Source organism: Acanthamoeba castellanii, assembly GCF_000313135.1.
Source record: "Acanthamoeba castellanii str. Neff unplaced genomic scaffold scf7180000084564, whole genome shotgun sequence".
Lineage (NCBI taxonomy): Eukaryota > Discosea > Longamoebia > Acanthamoebidae > Acanthamoeba > Acanthamoeba castellanii.
In genome coordinates, this window is record NW_004457617.1 from 22,055 (window position 1) to 42,290 (window position 20,236).

Genomic DNA, 20,236 nt, shown 5'->3' on the forward strand with positions numbered 1-20,236 from the left:
CCTCGACCTCGGCCCGCGCCTCGCCGGCGCCCTCCCACGCCTCGAGCCCGCGCAGCGTGTAGGACATGAACGTGCACAGGTCGTCCGTCGTCGGCGCGTAGCGCGAGGCCAGCGCGTCCAACAGCACCCGGTGCAACGCCTCGTCCCTGTGCGCAGCGCGTGTCGTGCGGTTATGCATGTGTCGTGCGATCGCGCGTGTGCGGTGGGTGAGCGGGGCGCACCTGCATTGGCTGAGGGCGGGTGGGATGTCGCCCTGCAGGAGGGCGATGCCGCGCTGCTTGTCCTCCTTCTTGATGATGAGAATCGACTCACCGTACTCGTCCAATCCCGCCTGCAAACGTCGTCTGGCCGTCAGACGCACACGGCACACGGCACACGGCACACGGCACACGGCACACGGCACACGGCACACGGCACACGGCACACGGCACACGGCACACGGCACACGGCACACGGCACACCGGCACACGCGCGACTGCGAGAGGGGGGAGCGTACGCGACCGGCGCGGCCCACCATCTGGAGATAGCGCGCCCGAGTCAGGAACGCATTGCCGGTGTAGGGCGCCCGGATGATGACGCGCCGGGCCGGCAGGTTCACCCCTGCGTGCGCCGATCAGATCAGACCTCACCGCACCACACGCCCGCACAGCGAAAAAGAAAAGAGAGAGAGAAAAGAAAGAAAAGGTTGCAGTACCTGCGGCGAGGGTCGATGTACAGAGCAGGACGTTGATGGCGCGCGAGCGGTAGGCCTCTTCGATGATCTCGCGCTCCTCGGTGGTCAACCCTAGTCAAACCCGTTCGCGAAGTGAGTCAGCAAAAGTCTGGTCGTAATCCGATTGGTGGTGGCGCGGTTGTGCGGTGGTACCCGAATGGTGGTAGGCCACGCCGGCCGGGAGCGTCGAGGCCAGCAGGGAGTCGACCCCACTCCCCGACGCCCTGAGACGCTGCAGGACCAACTCCCTGGCTTGCCTGACGACCACGGCACACACGACACACGGTCATCGGTGAGTGGCACGTGATGGGCAGTGTAATTACTATTGGGCAGTACCGCAAGTCGGGGCTGGCGGGCGGCAGCGCGACAGACAGGGTCTTGGCGCACACCTCCGTCTGTCGCTTCGTGGGGCAGAATATCAGCACGCTGTGCTGCGGAATCACCTGCAGTGGCACCACCACCACCAACCCGATAGGGAAGACCCTCTATTAGTTGACGTGCGTTCGCGTGCGTTGTGTTGGGCTGCGTCGCATTGCATTGCAGTGTGTACCTCGGTGATGAGCGGCAGCATTTGTTCGGCGTCGTGCGAGTCGGGGTCCATCCGCCGCAGGCGGTGCCCTCTTTCATCGAACACGTGCGACCCGATCTTGATCTGTTGACGGCAAAGTCAACACTCAGCACATAGAACACGCACACGCACACGCACTACCTCACACGCACACGCACACGCACACGCACACGCACACGCACACGCACACGCACACGCACACGCACACGCACACGCACACGCACACGCACGACAAGCGCGGTACCATTTGTCGCAGGGGCACGGGACGAAAATCGGTGGTGTAGGTGGTGGCACGGAGCCAGCGGCCCACCTGGGGCAGGTTGCCGATGGTGGCCGACATCCCCACGATCTGGGTCGTGGGCGACAGAAAGAGCACCTTAGAGAGCAGGTGCTCCAGCGCCGCGCCTCGCTCGCCGTCGCCGATCATGTCTGCGTACACGGGACGTCGAGTCGGGTCGGTTGGCAACGCTGCACTCAGAGGGAGGGAGGGGGCTTTGCGCACTTACGCAGCTCGTCGACCACCACGGCGCCCAGCTCGGCGAGCCGGCCCTCTTCCGCCAGTTGACTTACGATCACTCCTGCCTGTCCACATGCGATCGTGAGAACACACACGCCACACACGACACACACGACACACACGACACACACGACACACACGCCACACACGACACACACGACACACACGACACACACGACACACACGACACGCGCGGCCGACACACGTTCATGCCTTCTCGATGGTGGCTACGGCGATGATCGGGGCACGCGGGAAGGGAAAGCGGCCCTGGTAGGAATGGTAGGCCTTGCGAGAGGGCAGGTGTCAGACACGGTGATGATAAAGGTGGGTGGTGGATAGTGGGTGGTGGGTGGTGGGTGGTCGGGTGGTGGGTGGTGGGTGGTGGTGGTGGGTGGTGGGTGGTGGGTGGTGGGTGGTGGGTGGTGGGTGGTGGGTGGTGGGTGGTGGGTGGTGGGTGGTGGGTGGTGGGTGGTGGGTGGTGGGTGGTGGGTGGTGGGTGGTGGGTGGTGGGTGGTGGGTGGTGGGTGGTGGGTGGTGGGTGGTGGGTGGTGGGACCGACCTCGGTGCGAAAGCCCAGGGCGGTGGTGAACTGCTCGAGAGCCAGCGACTTCTCGGCCACGAGCGACACGTAGGGCAGCACCAGCAAGCCTTTTAAAAGCGTGCAACGTTGCGGTGTCGTGAGCCAAAAGTCTCCGGGAGCGACCAACGCACCTTTTTGGGCGCTTCACTCGAGCGCTTACCTGTGCGGCCGGCCACTTGAATGCAGCGCAGCAGAGCTATCTCCGCCACGAGGGTCTGGTGTGCTCACGAGAGGGGGAAGGTGATGGCGCACGCGTCAACACGAAGAAGACGGACGGACGGACGGACGGACGGACGATGAAGAAGAAGAAGGAATGTACGCGTACCTTGCCGCCCGAGGTCGGGAGGGACAAAAGGAAGTTTTCGCCCGAGAGAAAGGCCCTGCTGTTCAAACACTCCAGCTGCCACTCTAACCACCGCAAATGTTAGTATATATTTATTTATTTATTTATTTACATCATTTATATTTATATCTTATCATCCCGGTTAGTATTTATTAATTTATTTATTACTAGAATAAATAATAAATAAAGCAACAGAGGTAATACCATAAAACTGGGTAATGCCGCGCTGGCCCAAGATCTCGGCCACGGCTGGTGGCAGACCCCAGAGGCTGCCCTCCCCTTCTTCTTCTTCATCGTGGTCGCCTTCATCTTCGTCTCCTCCCGTTGCCGCCTCACCGAGCCACGTCGATTCAGAGATGTCGGCGCCCAGCAGAAGGGAGGGGTCCTCCTCGTGGGGCTCCAGGAAGGACTCCTCGCTGACCACGATGGGGCACGAGGGCAGGATCTGATCGTAGTCTTCCTCCTCCTGCAAGTGTGGTGCATCGGCAGCGGCCATCTGCTGCATGATGAACGCCCAGTCCTGCTCATCCTGCAGCGATTCGCCTTCATTCAGGATCGATGTAGTAGAGGCTGGACGATGTTGGAGATGGGGGGGCCGAGGTGCTGCTACGCGGACGTAGCCATTCGATGGCGGTGGAGCCGGCTGTGGGTGGCGCAGAGGCAGCGGAGGGAGGATGCTGACAGCACTCGGCCGTTTGCTCTGCGAATTGTCGTGGCCGGTGGTGGGCAGAGGGCGCTTCGACCCCACCGCCGCCCTCATCATCCTCCAGCTTCGCGTATGGGGACGAAAATCGCGTTAGGCTGAGAAAATCTCTTCGATCTGTTGGATGCAAATATTTTCGAGGAATTGAATGTACTGCTACCTGAGGTATTTCAAGCATTAATGTTATTTAAAATATTTACGGAATGTCGCCTGCTTTTCTCATTTCTGCGGAAATGAATCGTGGCATGTCGGCCCCAACGAACGTCCGCCACGTCCCCGCACGCCCCAACAAATAGCTCAACTTATTTGGCAACAGCGCAGCACGGCGTACCACAAACCATAGCTCACCCATCTAGAGACCTTTATGCCGTCCACAAAGGTGAAGGCATTGGGTCTGTTGCTGGTCCTCTTTGGCCTCGGCCAGCACGTGCAGCTCGGCTCGACCCAGGCCGCCGGCCTCGTCGACCGGTACGAGTTCGATCTTGGGTGTTTTGTTTTGAATCAAGATGTCTGTTTTCATCTAACACATCTCTCATCTATGATCCAATCAGATTGGTGCTCAACGCGGCCACGAGCGCGCTGCAGGAGGCCTTCGAGCTGATGAAGCACAAGAAGCCGACCGAGATGTGGGACGAGTTCATCCAGTTCGTCTTCCCGACAGGCCCAGACAACACCAGGGTTCGGTTTCGCTTCTTATTTTTTTTTTTTTTTCTGCCACGTGGCGCACCATGCTTTCGCGCCAAACGTGTGTCGTGCCGTGTGCGGTCGCACATGTGTCGTGTCGTGTCGTGTCGTGTCGTGTCGTGTCGTGTCGTGTCGTGTCGTGTCGTGTCGTGTCGTGTCGTGTCGTATCGTGTCGTGTCGTGTCGTGTCGTGTCGTGTCGTGTGCCTGATTGCGTTTGGGGGGTGCAGGTGTTGCCGTACGATGGGGTGGTGGACGTGAATTCGGTGGCGGCGGTGCTCAACGGCAAGGGGTGGGACGTCATCTTCGAAGAGGGCTATCACAACTACCTCCAGCGCATCGGCCACAAGAAGGCCGTCCGCACCTGCTTCAAGGTCTTCATCTTCTTCATCATCTTCTTCTTCATCGTCATCATCATAATCAACTCAATTTCTAACACACGACACTCAAACGCACATGCACGACCGCACACACAGGGCCGGTTCAATACGGGCAAGACGTTCGTGTTGGGGATGTTCGCCGGCTCGCCGCCCCCGAACGGGTACACGCTGCACACGCCGGGCCTGAGCGTGAAGTACGTCAACACCACGAGCGGCCTCGACCTCCTCTTCATCGACACCGCCGGCACCGACGTCCCCGTCCTCAGTACACCTCCACCGCCACCTTAACCCCCATTTTTCAACCGCCACCTTAACTCCCTTCAACCGCCGCCTTACATGTGTCATATTGCGCGTGTGCGGTGGTGCGTGTCGTGTCGTGTCGTGTCATAGATGAGCTGCAGCTGTTGGATCGGAGGTTGACGGACGCGTTCCTGCAGGAGCTGATCTTTTCGCTGTGCGACACGGACATCTTTGTGGTGAACCAGGTCACCCTGGCCGACCAGATCTTCCTCACCGCCCTCCAGAAGCGGCTCCAGCGCGACTACCCCCACCAGAAGGTGCGCATCAGCAGCCACCTTAACCTACTCAGCCGCCACCTTAACCAAGCAGCCGACACCTTAACATGTGAGTGTGGTTGGTGATTAATTAGGTGAAGGATCGGTTGCTGCTGCTGCACAACCTGAAGGACATCGAGGAGGTGGCCGACGTGCAGAAGGTGGTGGAGGAGGACATCAAGGGCGCCTTCAACGCCACCGAGGGCGACAACGAGGGCACCTACTACACCTCCCAGCACTTCTACCACTTCATCGTACGTCGACCACACGACACACACACGCACACACGACACGACACGACACACACACGACACACGACACACTCGACACACGACTTACGACGCTGTACGATGCGACACATGCAGGTGGCGCGCCAGGGCACGGCGGCGGGCCAACACTACAACCAACGCACCATCAACTTCCTCAACAACCTCCTCGCCAGCAAAATGGACCGCAAGGAGGTATGCACTCACCGCACACGCGCATCGCACACGCCATCGCACACGCACACACCGCACACAAGCCGACGTGTGTCGTTCCATGTGTGCGGTCGGTGGTGGGTGGATGGGATGCAGGTGTCGTCGCTGCTGCCGGATCTTATGCAGCACGCCGAGCGGCTGCTCAAGACCAAGTACCTCGTCAAGGTGCCCAGCAAGGAGGAGGTCGCCACCCAGCAGCAGCAACAAGCCGCCAACACCCAAGCCAACGTACTACACGCATACGACACGACACGACACTCGCCCACCGCACACGCACACCACACGACACTCGTTCACCGCACGCACACACACGCACACACGCACGACACGCGCGATAGAAGGGCTTGTTGAAGCAGGTGGCGAACTACCTGGGGGTCAAGTACCTGTTCGACCTGGCGGCCCAGCCCAGCGCCGGCGCCGGCGCCGAGAGTGCGCCGCCGATGCGGGAGGAGGTGGACATCAACGGGCGGGTCAACTTTGAGCTCACCTTCCACGAGGCGTCGGGCGCGGTGCGTGACGAGGGCAGCGGCCGCACGACCAACTACATCCCCTCGATCAGGCCCAAGACGGAGGTCGGCCCCGAGATCAGCATCTCGCCCTTCCTCCAATTCAAGGAGGACGGGTTCGTCGACTTCATGTTCAACGGACTCTTCACCCAGCCGGTACGGCGTGCGTGTGTGTTTGTCGTGAGCCGTGCGTGTCGTGTCGTGTGTCGTGCCGTGGCTCACACAATGACACGCGTCGCGAGCAGATGACGGTGGGGCAGAAGGACGGCAAGGTGACGATCACGGTCGACGTGCCGGGCGTCGAGAAAGTCCACTGGCAGACGCTGGGCAACCAGGTCTTCATCCGGTTCGTTCCCCTGCCACCTCTCTCGCACATTCGCACACACGGCTCACCGATTCATTGATGTGTGTGCGGTCCGCGCGTGCGGTGGTGTGCGGGGTGCGTGCGGTGGCGTGTGCGGTCGGGCGTGTGCGCAGGGGGTGCCGAGGGGTGCAGAACGACTTCGATCGGATGCTGCGGGAGGAGCGGTTCGCCGGGTGCTTCCAGAAGCACCTCGAGGTGCCCCAGTTCTTCATCGATCGCGCCCAGAGCGTGGCCACCCACGAGCACGGCGTCTTCACCCTCACCCTCACCAAAGAGGAGCCCTTCCTCTAATCTTCTTCATCTTCATCTTCATCTCATCTTCTTCATCTTTTGTTTATACAATTTTTTAATTCTACTCCTTTTCACCGCACACGCGCACCGCACGCACCGCACGGCCATGACACACGCGCACCGCACGCGTTGGGTTTGGGTTAGGGGAGGGTGGCGTGGTAGGCCTTGAGGCGTCGGTGGATCTGAACAAAGTCGGGCCGGTCGTCGGCGTTCTTGGCCCAGCAGTCGGACATGAGCTGCGCGTACTCGGCCGGCGTCTCCCGCGGCACCGTCGGCCTGAGGCCTTCGTTGATGATCCCCAGCGCCACCTCCATCACGTTCGTCATGTCCGCAAACGGCTCCTCGCCGCGCGTCAACAGCTCCCACATCACTGTGTGCGCACACACGACACGACACGACACACGACACACGACACACGCGTGAATTCATGGGTTGGCGCACGAGGGAGAGCGAGCGAGTGGTACGGTACCGATGCCAAAGGCGTAGGAGTCGCTCTTTTCGCTGTACACTGATTTGGAGATGACCTCGGGCGCGAGCCACCGGACGGCGCCGATGTTGCCCCGCGTCTTGGCGTAGGTGTCCTTGGGCATCATCCGCGCCAGCCCAAAGTCGGCCATCCGCACCCGCCAGTCCCGCCCGACCAGCATGTTCCGCAGCGCCAGGTCCTGCTCACCGCACACGCATCACCGCACACGCACCACCGCACACGCACCACCGCACGCACACGCACACACACAACCGCACACGCACGCATGAGTGTTGCCACGTCATCACCGACCGGGTCACAAAAAAAGGTGTTGGTACGTACCCTGTGGATGATGTGTTCGGCGTGGAGGTGGAGAATGCCGGCGGCCGCGTCCAAGGCCATCCCCACGATCGTCTTCCACGGCAAATCGGGGTTCTGTCGTGAGGCGGCCACGCCCGCGAATTGTTCACAATTCGTGCACACACACGTCAGTCGCGATCTCGACAACCACCACCACCACTATTTCTTAAGAAGGCGGAGTGGGCGTACATCTGCGAGCGCGTCCCGTACGCAGCCTCGCTCCATGTACTCCGTAACTGTTCCGACCACAGCAGAAACGTTCAGACATTGGAGTGATTGGGGGGTGATGGGGGGGGGGGTGACGTGCCTATACAATAATGGGGGAACTTGGTGGAGATGCCACAAAATTTCACGATGCACGGGTGGTTGCTGTACTTCCTGCACGAGTCCACACGACACGACACGACACACACGACACACACGACACGCACGACACGCGCGCGAGTGCGAGTGCGAGTCAGAGTCAGAGTCAGGAGCGGGGAGGGGGCGGGGGAGGGATTGGACGCGTACTCCATGATGGAGGCCTCCCGCTTGAAGTTGTACACTTCGGCATCGGTGAACTGCATCACCATCAGCTTCTTCACCGCCACCGGCGTCCCTGTTTTGTCGCATGCCGACATTGACCCTGAGCTCATCCCCGCGCTGTGCGTGTCGTGTCGTGTCGTGTCGTGTCGTGTCGTGTCGTGTCGTGTCGTGTCGTGTCGTGTCGTGTCGTGTCGTGTCGTGTGCGCGTGTACAGCAGAGCGTGTGCGGTGCAGCCGAGTACCTCGCCAGAGGGCCTTGTAGACGACGCCAAAGGCACCGTTGCCGAGCGGCTTCGGGTCAAACTGGAGCTCCTCGTAGGCGATCTCGTGGTACGCCTTTAGCAGAATCTCCCGTCTGTCACACACAGCCCCGACCAGATGACACGACACGACACGACCAACGACACGACACGACACGCGCGTTGATGAGAAAACAAGTCGACGCGACGTCGGGGCCGAGAGGCGATGGTGGCGATGGTGATGACGTACACCGAGGCGCGCTTGGCCAGGCGCTTCTTCTTCCTCTTGCGGGCCTTGGCGGCCTCGGTGCTCGCCGTCGTGCTGCTGCTGGCGCTGGCGCCGTTGGAGTCCTCCTCGTTGTTGGCGTCCTCCTTACCGGCGCCCTCGCCGGCGCCGCCGCCACTGCTCTTATTGCTCTTGTTGCGGCTGCCGACGCGCTTCCTTCGCTTGTCCTTGCCCTTCTTCTTATTCTCGTCCCACTCGTCGCCGTTGTTGCTGTCGCCGTCGTCGCCTGCGGCGGCCGCGCCGTATTCGGCCACCGCGCTGCCGCCGTACTCGGCCGTGCTGGTCGCTCCGGCGGCGCCGTACTCGGCCGTCGCGCTGCTGCCGCCGCAGGCCGCGGCGACCACGGTGAAGCCCAGGGACGACTCGCTGGTGGTGGTCGAGGCGGCGGCGCCGTACTCGGCCACTGCGCTGCTCCGCACGGTGGTCGCGAAGGCCGCGCTGTCGGCGCCGTACTCGGCCAGCGCGTTGGCCTGCTTGGCCCGCACGGCCGCGTCGACTTCATCGCCGCCATCGCCGTCGTTCGCCTTTTCCTTCTTCTTTTTCTTCTTTTTCTTTTGCTTCTTTTCGTCGTTGTCGTTCTCGTTGTCGTCGTCGGCTTCGTCTTCGCTTTCCTTCTTCTCCTTCTTCTTCTTGTCGGCGGCGTTCTCCCGGGACTTGCGGCGGTTCCTGGTCTCGCCGAACTTGGACGAGGCCTCGTCCTCCTTCTTCTTGTCGAACAGGGACACGCCCACGCTGAACGACTCCAGCAGTTGCGCGTCGTCCTGCGAAGTCTGCACCCGCGCCCGGAGCGCGGCCTGCTCCCTCCGCAGCTGCTTCAGAATCGCCTGCAGCTCGGCGATCTGTGCCGCAGAGGCAACGAATCAGTTTGTTGCGTTGCGTTGCGTTTGAGTCGGGAGCGAGGAGGGTACCTTATCGTTGGCGTCGATGGAGTTGTCCTTTTGCTTCTCCTCAAACTGAAGAATGCGCGTGGAATGTAAGCGAAAAACAATAATAAAACAATAATAAAATGAGTGGCGCCACATGAGAAACGCAGAGAGGGGTGGGATGTGGGTGGGTGACCAGACCTCGTTCAGCATCTTCTGGTAGTCCCGCTTCATCTCGATGAACGAGCCCAGGAGCGAGCTGGCCCGCTTGGAGGCCCGCTTGGCGGCCCGCTTGGCCGGCTCCTCCGCTTCGGTCTCCTCCTCGCCGCTGCCGACCTCGACGCCGACGGCGACGGCGACCTTCCGCTCTCGGTCGCTGCTGTCGCCCCCCTTCTCCTTCTCCTCGCCGCTGCTGCCCCCTCCGCCGCTCTCCTCCTCTTTCGAGGCCTTCGCCGCTGTGGACACCTCGACCGCCGCCTTTTCGCCGCTGTCTGCGCCACTGTCGACAGTGGTGGCCGCCGCCGCCGCAGTCGCCTTGAGGTCCTCGACAGCGCCGCCCTCAGCCGCGTCCGACTGCGCCGCGGCCGCCACGCCGGCATCGGCGGCGGCGGCCCGCTTGTCTTCGCTCTCTTCGTCGTCGTCTTCGCCGTGCCCGATCCCGCTGGCCTGGAATTTGGAGAATAGGTCGGCGAAGCCGTCATCCTTCATGACGTCCATCTCGTACTTGCGGTACTTGCTGGTGCCGAAGAAGCGCCGGCCCTCGCCGTCGTCCTCCTCCGCCGGCCCCGACGTGGCCACGGCCGAGCTGTTGGTGAGGGCCTGGCGCGGCGAGCCCTGGAGGTGGCCGTGGCCGGCCTTGGTGGCCAGCGGACCCGAGGCCCGGTTGAGGCCACCGGGGCTCGATGCGAACTGGCCGGCCACCATGTTCCGAGCGAAGCCGCTCGCCATGCTGCCGGCGACCTTGGTGGGCGTGGCCGACGCGGAGAAGCTGGTCTGCTGCTGCGCGGTGGTGGTCATGGTGGACGAGGTCGCGTTCATCATCTCACCGGTGTTGACGTGGACGACGTTGGTGGTGGTGTTGCTGCGCCGCTCCTTCTTGACGGTCGAGCTGCTGCTGATCGTCGTGTTGGCCCGCTCCCGCTCTCGGTCCCGCTCCCGGTCCTTGGTGCCGAGGCTGGCCGTGCTCAGGCCCAGCATGGCGAACACGCCGTGTGTCTCGCGCGGCGCCATGATCTTCACCTGCCGCTTGGTGCCGCTCTTCGGCGAGGAATGCTCCGCCTGCGGCCGGAGGCCCACGAGCGGTGAGTGTGAGGTCCAACAGCAGCCGCCGCCGCGGCCGCTGTTGTCGGGTCGGGAGGAGGGACGCACCCACGCGGAGGGTCTGACCGGCGCTTGCTGCGGTGGCGGCGGCGGCTGGATCTTGAGCACTCGCTCTTTGGTCAGCCGCTGCGGGGAGTAGAGGAGGGCCGGCGTGTGAGCCACCACGTGCGACGCACAGAGGTGCGGGAGAGAGAGCGAGAGCGAGAGAGTGGGGGAGGAGTTCCTACCTGCAGGGTGCGCCGTCGCTTTTTGATGGCGCGGTGCTGGGTGGCGAGCAGCTTGAGCTCGGTCTCCAGCCGCTGCCGCTCCTGCACCAGCTTGGGCAGGAACTCGCTGTACCTGGAGTCGTCGAGAACGAGAGCGAGAGCACGTGAGACGAAAAGATGAAAGATGAAAGAAGAGAAAGAGAGAGGGGAAGAGAAACGTAGAAGGAAAGAGATGAATGGGACGTAGTACTTGAGAACTTCGTTGTCGCGGCTGGTGGCGGTGGCTGATGTGGAGGCTTGGCCTTTCGATTTTGAAGAGGATGTGGAGATGGGGTTGCCGCGGTCGCGGCGAGCGCTGGTGGGAGGGGTGGGCGTAGGGCTGATGTGAAGGCCGGCAGGCGAGCGCGTAGTCAGGACTTCATTGGACGAATGAGACAGCTTGGTCTTCTCCAGGAAATGGTCGTAATCTGGATCACCAACTGAATGCAGCGACGAGGTGCCCGACGCGCCAGTCGAATGGGGGGCAGAAGATGGCTTGAATGCCATTTTGCTAGGATCAATGTCGGAGATGTCGCAGCAGCGCGTCGAGTAGCAGCGAAAATCGCGATCACCAATGCGCCCTTTGTGCCCTCCTCCTCGGCGTGTACATCAATCACCTCCTACTGCTGCGACCCGGCCTTGGTTCACAATTACGATCGATTAAAGTCCCCAGTTGTTGTGGTATTTGTTGGCGCGACCCTCAGGAGATGGAAATTTCTGCTTTGGCCAACCACGTGCCGAAGAATTTGAATCGGTAAATTAAAGAATGCGATGAATATGGCGGAGTTCAAGAGGTGGGGGCCTGTGTAGCGGGAGATGGGGGCGAAGATGAACCGTTGCAAACCACCCGCAGTGGTTTGGGCCTGGGTGGTGATTGATGATGTAATGTGTGGGCTGAGTTGAGCTGAAAGGGTAGCGAGAGCTGAAGAGGTTATTTTACAAAAAGGGTTTATTGTTGGCGGGGAGAGAAGAGGAGAGATTTCCGCACACTCGAGCGACAAAAGAAAATCGGGGCTCCATCCAGAGAGGTGTGGAGCGAGAGTGCTGCGAAGGTGGGAGCGTGTGGTCGGAAGCCTCGAGGTCTGGTCTCCAATCGACGGGAAGATCTTCGTCGGAGCGCCGCGTAATGTTACTTAGCTTAATAAACTGAGGAGGAGGAGGAAGAAGGTAGAAGGGTGATGTCACGACGTGTTTCTTCTCTCTGGAGTCGATTCGCGTCGTTCATCGGGGGGGAGGTGGTTGAAAGAGGAAGTAGCATTTAGTGCGAGCTCTGGCCCATGTAGTTGGCACCACCAGCCTTGACGACAGTCTGGATGAGCTTCTGCTGGTCGATGTCGTCGTGCTCGGAGAACTGGGTCTCGACGGCGAAATCCCTGAACACCTGCTTCATGTTGGCCTTGTGGACGGAGACCTTGGCCTTCCTGAGGATACCGGCCTTGGGGCCAGTCCAGGCGATGAAGACGAACTTGGCGCGCTTCGACTCCTCGTCACCGGTGGTCACGCGGAGGTAGGCGAACTGGCAAGCATCCTCGTGGAAGTGGCCGGCGAGCTCATCAAGGCTGCCGGTACCGGTGGCCTCGAGGACGATCTTGTCCTTGGCGTCCTTGTCGTAACCGGCGACGGCCCTGTAGAGAAGAGTGTTACATTAGCATTGTAGAGGAAGGGCTCTTCATCATTTTTGTGCTTTTCTAATGAGGGAAGATTTCGACGCTACGCAGCCACTTTCAGTGAGGGGACACTGAAAGCGAGGCCGGCGAGGCGGTTGTCGAGAAGAACAACTCATTCTAATCGAGTCTACACTCAAGAAGACGATAAACAAGTAGAAGAGGAGAGTCGAGTAATCTCGCTTGAATAACGTACCAGGTGGTGGGGTCGCTGTCCGAACGGACGGCGGCGTAGGCGTCAGCAAGGCGGGAGTCGGAAACGTCAGCCATTGAAGATGAAGTGGTGTGGAGGGGTGTGTGTGGACTGGGGTGAAGCTGGGCGAGAAAAGACCAACGGCGGTTTTATTGACGCGGCGGACCCTCCTCTGGTCCCCTCGTCGTACGGCCGTGGGGCAACGGCCAATCCCTTCGCGCGACCACGCCATTGGCCGTCTGATTCATCAAGCCGCCGAGCGACCACTCAAAGCAGCGTACAAACTGGGAAATATCCGCGCTCGTCTCCGTGGCAGCGAACAAATTGAAATTTCGTGTAAGAAACGAAATTTCATTTTTCCACTCGGTCGCCTTGGTGCGTTACCGGGACCCCGATCGTCGACTGAGAGCGGAGGCGCACCAAATTTTTTGGCGTGCTGTGCGGGCGGCTGTTGGTGCCTTACGTTCAACTCTCGCTTGGTTTTTATGTTTGTTGACAGTCGGTGGTGTCAGGCTGAGAGCATGCGCTCGACGCTGTGGATGACTTCGTCGATGTAGGGTCGCTCGTCCATGTTCTTGTGCATGAGGCGTCGCACGAGCGACTGCAATTCTTCCGAGTGGTGCCTGCACACCAGGATATGGACCGGGTGGGTGCAACGAACGCTACACGTGTGTGTCGTGTCGTGTGTGTGTCATGTGTCGTGTGTGTCGTGTGTGTCGTGTGTGTCGTGTGTCGTGTGCCGCGAGTGTTGCAGAGCACACAAGTACCCGTCACGAGGAAAATCGATGCGGCCAGACATGGCGGACAGCTTGATCGACGCCCCCTGGTGCGTGTAGGCCTCTTCGAACGGGTTCTTGCCGTACGCCATCTCGTACAGCGTGCACCCCAGCGACTGATGGCAAGCACGCGACGTACAGCGTGAGTGTACACTTAGCAGTTTTTTGCGTTCAAGCAAACAGGAGGAAGAGAAGAAAGAGGCGATGTTTTTACCCAGATGTCCGTTCTCTCGTCGATGTCCGCGTTGAAGGGCGGGTCGTACAGTTCGGGCGGCCGATACATTGGGCTACACGACTTATCGGCCTGTGTTGCAAGACATTAGTTTGGTTGGCACTCCCTTTGGTGAAGTGTCGCGCGGTGATGTGACATGCAGGTGCACACGCACCTCTTCTTCCAGCTTAACCGCGTCCGCGTGCGACCTGATGGCGCGCCGTGCCTTGGCGACCGAACCAAAGTCCATCAAAATGGCCTGCCTGCCATCGTCGGAGAGCAACACGTTCAAACACTGCGCCATCACGCAGGTCCCGCCGGCGTTAGCTCGGCGCGTCAAATGCAACGCGCGACGGTTGAAGGCGCAGTGAGTGCGAGACTACGGCCGGCGCCTTACCTTGAGGTCGCGGTGCACGAGCGGCGGGCTGTGCGAGTGGAGAACGGCCAAACCCTTGCACAGGCCCAGGAACAGCTCCAGCACTTGTCGCTCGCTCCATCGCTGATTGCGCGCCTCCATTTCCTCCAGCACCGCTCGCAGTGTGCCGCGCTGACCACAATTCGTGAGTCAGCCACGCACACGCACACGCACACGCACCACCGCACACGACCACCGCACACGCTCCGCCGCACACGCTCCGCCGCACACGCACACGCACACGGCACCAAAACAAAAAGAGCCAAAAGTGAGGGACTCTACCCGGTAGAGTGGGAAGAGGAAGAGGATCTGATCGCTCGCGGCGGCGGTGGTCGAGGTGCTCTGGGCGTGGTCCACCAGCGACACGACGTTGGGGTGCGCGCACGACGTGAGCACCTCGATCTCCAGCTTGGCCCTCTGGTCGACGACCACAACGGCCACAACGAGAAAGCCGCACTTCAGTTCCAGCCGGCTCAACAGCCAACTGACCACCGACCAACGGGCAAGGTGCCATGAACGGGGCATGCACGACGCACCTCGAGTAGAGCTGGCGACTGGCAGAGCATGGTCTTGAGGGCGTATCGATCGCCAGTATCCGACTCCATCACCTTGCGGTAGAATAAAGAGATAAATGATTATTAATCATCTCTTTATTGTATATAAAAATAGAATCGACGGTACAGTCGGACTTGTTCTCGATTAGGTTTTTTTAATATAATAAATAAAAATACAGAAAAAAGATGCAATAATCCAATCAATTTAAAAAGGGGAGGTAGGTACCTCATAGACTTGCGAGTAGGCTCCCTCGCCGATCTGGCGTATGGGTCGCACAATGTGCCGATTGACCGCGATCTCAGGCTGGCAGCAGGAAAAGGTTCCTCCCATCCTCGCCTTCCTTTCGCCAACGAATTCGAATTCGATTATCAAAATAAAAAGAAACACAACACTAAAATAAAAAGAAAAATTGGCCGTCAGCACAAACAGTTCCTGTGCGTTTCTGCCGAAGGACCGACACAATCGATTGGAATGGGCAATCCAGACGGCGAACGGTTGCCACCAAGCCACAGCAGCACATCGACTGCCACGTCTTCATCGTCATCTTCATCTTTGAGCACGACCACCCAGAGGAGGCCATTTCAAATGCGAAGGGATGATGACCTACCGCGAGTGCCCGGGGCGGCTGGAACAGGTCGCGCGACGAAGAAGGACGACTTCTTCTTCACCATGTTGGTGATGGCCGTCTTCCTGCCAGCCATCCTTATCGCATTTGCCACGCTGGGCACGGCCATCTTCACCGTGAACAACATCTTCATGATTATCGTCCTGCTCGGCATGTTCCTCGTCTACAACTACCACAAGGAGTACTACAGCCGATGAAAGCTGGCCCTCATCCCAAAAATGTAATCTTAATCGCCCCTTCATCTTCAATTTATTTTTATTATTTGTTTTATTATTAGTTTTATTTCCATTGTTGGGCAGTAAGCCTTCGGTCAGTACTGACCGCACTGGGTGATGGCGATGGGGAGCTTGGGCTTGTTGTTGGAGCCGATGGTCGAGACGTTCTCGATCATGCGCACGACGCGGAGGCCGTCCTCGATCACCTTGCCGAACACCACGTGCTTGTTGTCGAGCCAGTCGCACGCGTCGCACGTGATGAAGAACTGGCAGCCGTTCGTGTTAGGACCCGAGTTGGCCTGCAGGCAAGTTCACACAGTCACCGATGAGTGCGTGCGTGGTATGTGTGTGTGTCGTGTGTGTGTGTCGTGTGTGTGTGTCGTGTTCCCTGCGTGTTTCTGCGTGCGTGCGTACCATGGAGAGGAGGCCGGGCTCGGTGTGCTTGACCTCGAAGTTCTCATCGGCGAACTTGTCGCCGTAGATGCTGGCGCTGCCGGTGCCGTCACCGTTGAGGAAGTCGCCGCCCTGGATCATGAAGCCCTTGATCACCCGGTGGAAGTTCGAACCCTTGTAGCCAATCGGCTTGCCGTGCTTCAAGTACTCGCCTGTGCAGAACTGTCTGCGCAATCCCATTACTTAATTGATGATTGATAATTGATTGTAATGAATTGATCCATAAACAACCACGCAAGCAGACGAGGTGCAAAGTCGAGTGCGATTAAATCATGAAATAAATGTGTGAGGGGGGGGGGCAAGCGAACCGGAAGTTCTCTGCGGTCTGTGGCACGATGTCAGCGTAGAGCTCCATCTTTATGCGTCCCACATGGTGTCCGCCAATGGAAACATCAAAGAACACGATGGGCCTCTCCGTTGCCATTGTGCGCACAAAGAAATCTGAAAGACAAAAAGACAGAATAATTCTTGCTGACGTCATCACAGAAACAAACACAGGAGGAAAAAACGGGCTGCTGACGTCAGCAAAAACCGGGTGTCGATATTCCTCCTCTTCTTCGTGTCGCACACCCGCTCGTTTGTTCCTGGCCGGTCTTTAATAACATTAGACAATGGCGTCGCGGTGGCTTCCCGTCGTCATCTTCCTCTTTGCCGCACTTCCGTTGGTACTTGCCTCTGCCCCATTCCCTATGCCCCTCTTTCCTCTTTCCTTCTTTCTCCAGACGAACCTAACGCCCTCCCCCTCTTACTCCCGGCGCCCCTTGCTTTTCGCTTTCTTCGCTTTCGTTCTTTCTCGGGGCGCTAAAGGCGGCGAGAGCGGGAGTGACCGGCTGGACCGCTTATGCCGGTGTTGGCACCTTCCAGCCGGGCTCGAAGTACTACGTCAACCTCCAGGGCAACGGAAGCGACGTCACCGTCTTCTGGTCGGGCAACGCCACCGCCGGCGGCTTCCCCGAGGTCACCACAACCGTGCGCGCCTGTCTCGAGAGCAACAACACGTGCGTCGAACGCACCCGCACCTCGGGCGGCGACGCGCCGTGGACGTGGACCCTCGCCGGCCTGATCCCGGTTGTACGTGGCCTGGCGAACGTGACCGTGGTCGTGAGCGCGGCGAACAACCAGACCGTGACCGGCGGCAGCGACTGGACCTCCGTGTGGGCCGACCTGGGTCGCAACGACGTCGTTGCCCATCTGTCCTACGACGCCGCTGGCGGCGGCTTTCATGTGGCCGTCGAGGCCGTGCCGCTCAACTACACCTGCCAGTGGACTGCCGACATTGTCGATCCCAACACCAACAAGCCGTCGACACTCGAGTTGCGTGCACCGCTCACCATCGGCTCGTCGGTTCAGTACCCCGACCCGCAGTGCGTCGTGCCCGAGTTTGACACGCGCCTGCCGGCCGGCACCGCCTTCACCATGGCGCTCCTGTTCGGTGAAGACGACGTGGTGGTCCCGCCGCCGGCCGTGCCGGTCGTGGGCCGCACCGGCGCCCGGGCCACGGGCCTCACCCTGCCGGCCGACCTCTGCTCGGGCCAGAACGTGAGCGTCGAGGGCTTCTTCTACTTCGGCCCGAACGAAACCGCCACCTACGCGTGCAGCTTCGGCCGGTCGACCTCGGCCTGGCGGGCGCCGGTCTCAGCCACGCTCGTCGTGTGCCCGCTGCCGGGCTTCGCGGACACGGTGACCCACGTCACCGTGTGGCAGTCCCGTGGCCCGGCAACATCGACCGTGGGCGGCTTCAACAAGACCTTCACCTTCACCCAGACCTGCGGCGGCGGCGGCGGCGGCGGAGGTGGTGGCAAGGGCGATGATGACGACGCGTGGCCCTACTGGGCGTGGATCCTGGTCGGGCTGGGCGCGGTGGCAGGCCTCACGACAGTGATGGGCCTCGCGGCCCTGGCCTACGTCCAACTGTGCCGCGGCCGGGGCGGCGGCGGCGAGTACGAGCACATGGCCTACACCGACAACCCGATCCACTACGGCGGCAGCGAGCTGCCCATCGACCGTAAGACCTTCAGCGCCTAGCCCCTTGCAGCTGTAGGGCCGATGAAGGACAAAATGTATTTATTTCATTTTCGGCAGAAGGGAGAGACCGCAACAGAGGATGCAGTACGTTTCTACATCTTCGACATCTTTGTGTGTGTTCATGCTCATTTGCTCCTATCATGACGTGGTTTCCACGTTTTAACAACGTTCTCAGGATGAATGAGCTGAATGATGAGAACCTTCTACGCATCTTTGGATTTCTGGAGGTGGGGGACCTGAGCTCAGCGCGACAGACCTGCAAACGGTGGTGCCACGTGACAGACGATTACACACTGTGGCGCAGCCTCTGCTACTCTCTTCGCCTTTCAGATCGGCGGGTGTTCAAATTTTCCCGCCGTTCATCTTCATCTTCCCCTCACTCTCCATCTTCGCCTGAGAGCGAGCCCGCGCCCAGTGCCCTGAGCAAGTTGGCCTTCAAGCTGGAAAAGTTTGATCTCGAGCCGCTTGCTTCCAACTGGAAGGTCCTCTACCGCCGTCTTCGAGTACGCCACCCCATCTTTTCCTGCTACGCGGAAGTTACCTCGGGTTGTTGCCTTGAGCTCAACATGTCGCTGGCACCTTGGCATCTTGCAGACGCAGTCGCACTTTGTGGGCCACGAGTGGCTCCATCGCCCCGATCCTCGCTTGCATTGCTCCATCTCAGGTGCCATCAGCGCAGCGAAGCGGGGGGACTACATCTACATCATGCCCGGTAAGTGTTAAAACACGTCGCCCTCCTTGCTCCTTGATCTCCACCTGCTGATGACACTACTCTTGGCCTTAATCCTGCAGGCACGTACTACTGTGACGGACACGGACTAGAATTGGAAGCGCCCATCAGGCTGGCCGAAGACGTGGTGCTGGTTGGCTTGGGCGATACCGCGGCTGACGTGGTGCTACAAGCCCACAAGAAGAGTGCCACCCGGCCCGCCTTCATCGTTTCTGAAGTGGACGATATCGAAGGCATAAGCGGGTGCTCGCCTTCTCGACTCCATTCATCACAAGTACTTAATTGGTGGCTGATGGCTGGCGGTTGATGGTTCTCAGGTTTGAATGGACATTGTTCGAGGTTTATGGTGGACAAGGCACAGATGAGGTACTCGTTTCTACCCACGATTACATTATTATATGATGGTAAATACCTATGTTTTAAGCTGCGGTTGAGCAGGTTCAAGGAAATGGCGCAGATGATGGTCCGCCACGTCAAGTGATCAAGGACATCACATTTGTGGGATCCAACAATCACGCCATATGCGTTGGTGATGGATCGAACGTAGTACTGGAGAACTGCAGGTGCAGCTTAACTTGTATCAACAAGACTGTGGTGTACATGTCACACTAACACTTCGCTATCTCAGGTTCACCAACAGCTTCGACGCGGCTGATTTCAGCTCAGCGACGGCCGTCAACATCTTCGGTACCGACACCAACACGACGCTCAAGTGCGCACACTCATTCTCCCGCCAACCCGCATCATTCTTGTTTTCTTGACTCAACTCTTTAACATCCTCTTCATCCTCATTATCAGGAACTGCTGCATCTATCAGTCCAAGAAGCACGGGGTGTTCGTTGGTGAAGGGGCAAAGGCCACTCTGATCAACGTGGACATAGACGGCGCGGAGCACAGCGGCGTTCACGTTAGGCACGTCATCAGTCCGCCCCGCCGGCCCCACTTCTGGTGCAGGCCAGCCCTCAATCAATCAATCAATCATTCCGGCGCGGTGCACGCAGGTCAAGGGGCGAGGTGACGGTTGAGGGAGGCAAGATCCACGGCTGCCACCACCACGGCGTGTTCGTCAATTCTAGCGCGAGCGCCACGGTGCGCGGCTGCGAGATCTACAACGTACAGGGGAAAGCAATCGCAGCCTCCCCGCGGGCCAAGAAGATCGCCCTGGACGGTAACAACATCCACGACTGCCTCGAACGCCAAGTGGGCGGCACCACCAGCGCCGAGGACTGTGTAGTCATGTAAAGCCCCCCCCCCAACAGTGTAGCAATGTAAATAGACTCCCTTGTGGTGTGAAAGAACGAAAACGAAAGGCGATAAAGAACGAAGAAAGAAGAACACAACAGGATGGGGGGCAATATATGCACAGAATTAAAGATATGTGATCTGAATATC

At 59.6% G+C, this 20,236-nt stretch overlaps 8 protein-coding genes across 8 annotated transcripts in view; 3 read left to right on the forward strand and 5 right to left on the reverse strand.

Moving 5' to 3' along the window:
- The window catches only part of ACA1_035330 (helicase domain containing protein), a gene marked incomplete at both ends in the record, with an annotated part of 4,530 nt that extends 1,305 nt beyond the window's left edge, over positions 1 to 3,225 (reverse strand). Inside the window, 14 exon segments of the mRNA XM_004348667.1 lie at positions 8 to 146; positions 222 to 331; positions 497 to 600; positions 695 to 784; positions 866 to 969; positions 1,049 to 1,155; positions 1,263 to 1,364; positions 1,525 to 1,709; positions 1,720 to 1,748; positions 1,783 to 1,858; positions 2,353 to 2,445; positions 2,538 to 2,592; positions 2,703 to 2,785; positions 2,925 to 3,225. Coding sequence (XP_004348717.1) covers positions 8 to 146; positions 222 to 331; positions 497 to 600; positions 695 to 784; positions 866 to 969; positions 1,049 to 1,155; positions 1,263 to 1,364; positions 1,525 to 1,709; positions 1,720 to 1,748; positions 1,783 to 1,858; positions 2,353 to 2,445; positions 2,538 to 2,592; positions 2,703 to 2,785; positions 2,925 to 3,225 — 1,578 coding nt within the window.
- Positions 3,226 to 3,787: 562 nt separating this feature from the next.
- ACA1_035340 (uncharacterized protein) lies at positions 3,788 to 6,679 on the forward strand (the record flags this gene model as incomplete). Its single annotated transcript, XM_004348668.1, has 11 exons — positions 3,788 to 3,891; positions 3,975 to 4,101; positions 4,336 to 4,479; positions 4,582 to 4,750; positions 4,876 to 5,042; positions 5,135 to 5,293; positions 5,405 to 5,500; positions 5,615 to 5,746; positions 5,875 to 6,180; positions 6,270 to 6,370; positions 6,502 to 6,679. 11 exons carry the CDS (start codon positions 3,788 to 3,790, stop codon positions 6,677 to 6,679), a joined length of 1,683 nt encoding a protein of 560 aa, XP_004348718.1.
- A 140-nt stretch (positions 6,680 to 6,819) lies between these two features.
- On the reverse strand, positions 6,820 to 11,489 carry ACA1_035350 (protein kinase domain containing protein; the record flags this gene model as incomplete). Its single annotated transcript, XM_004348669.1, has 13 exons — positions 6,820 to 7,049; positions 7,149 to 7,344; positions 7,488 to 7,580; positions 7,695 to 7,741; positions 7,819 to 7,883; positions 8,016 to 8,103; positions 8,272 to 8,384; positions 8,465 to 9,393; positions 9,463 to 9,507; positions 9,619 to 10,695; positions 10,786 to 10,863; positions 10,965 to 11,076; positions 11,194 to 11,489. 13 exons carry the CDS (start codon positions 11,487 to 11,489, stop codon positions 6,820 to 6,822), a joined length of 3,369 nt encoding a protein of 1,122 aa, XP_004348719.1.
- Positions 11,490 to 12,240: 751 nt separating this feature from the next.
- On the reverse strand, positions 12,241 to 12,655 carry ACA1_035360 (actin binding protein; the record flags this gene model as incomplete). The annotated part of the gene is given in 2 exon segments (XM_004348670.1): positions 12,241 to 12,607; positions 12,627 to 12,655. 2 exon segments carry the CDS (start codon positions 12,653 to 12,655, stop codon positions 12,241 to 12,243), a joined length of 396 nt encoding a protein of 131 aa, XP_004348720.1.
- Positions 12,656 to 13,347: 692 nt separating this feature from the next.
- On the reverse strand, positions 13,348 to 15,126 carry ACA1_035370 (serine/threonine protein kinase; the record flags this gene model as incomplete). The annotated part of the gene is made up of 8 exons (XM_004348671.1): positions 13,348 to 13,462; positions 13,607 to 13,731; positions 13,830 to 13,919; positions 14,002 to 14,121; positions 14,224 to 14,373; positions 14,524 to 14,658; positions 14,778 to 14,849; positions 15,022 to 15,126. The coding sequence occupies 8 exons, from the start codon at positions 15,124 to 15,126 to the stop codon at positions 13,348 to 13,350; spliced, it is 912 nt and encodes a 303-aa protein (XP_004348721.1).
- A 605-nt stretch (positions 15,127 to 15,731) lies between these two features.
- ACA1_035380 (peptidylprolyl isomerase H, putative) lies at positions 15,732 to 16,444 on the reverse strand (the record flags this gene model as incomplete). Its single annotated transcript, XM_004348672.1, has 3 exons — positions 15,732 to 15,935; positions 16,051 to 16,255; positions 16,398 to 16,444. 3 exons carry the CDS (start codon positions 16,442 to 16,444, stop codon positions 15,732 to 15,734), a joined length of 456 nt encoding a protein of 151 aa, XP_004348722.1.
- Positions 16,445 to 16,700: 256 nt separating this feature from the next.
- Positions 16,701 to 18,114, forward strand: ACA1_035390 (uncharacterized protein; the record flags this gene model as incomplete). Its single annotated transcript, XM_004348673.1, has 2 exons — positions 16,701 to 16,754; positions 16,897 to 18,114. The coding sequence occupies 2 exons, from the start codon at positions 16,701 to 16,703 to the stop codon at positions 18,112 to 18,114; spliced, it is 1,272 nt and encodes a 423-aa protein (XP_004348723.1).
- Positions 18,115 to 18,290: 176 nt separating this feature from the next.
- On the forward strand, positions 18,291 to 19,869 carry ACA1_035400 (Fbox domain containing protein; the record flags this gene model as incomplete). Its single annotated transcript, XM_004348674.1, has 8 exons — positions 18,291 to 18,617; positions 18,709 to 18,826; positions 18,907 to 19,087; positions 19,162 to 19,210; positions 19,283 to 19,407; positions 19,473 to 19,556; positions 19,643 to 19,751; positions 19,846 to 19,869. The coding sequence occupies 8 exons, from the start codon at positions 18,291 to 18,293 to the stop codon at positions 19,867 to 19,869; spliced, it is 1,017 nt and encodes a 338-aa protein (XP_004348724.1).
- Between the last annotated feature and the right edge of the window lie 367 nt (positions 19,870 to 20,236).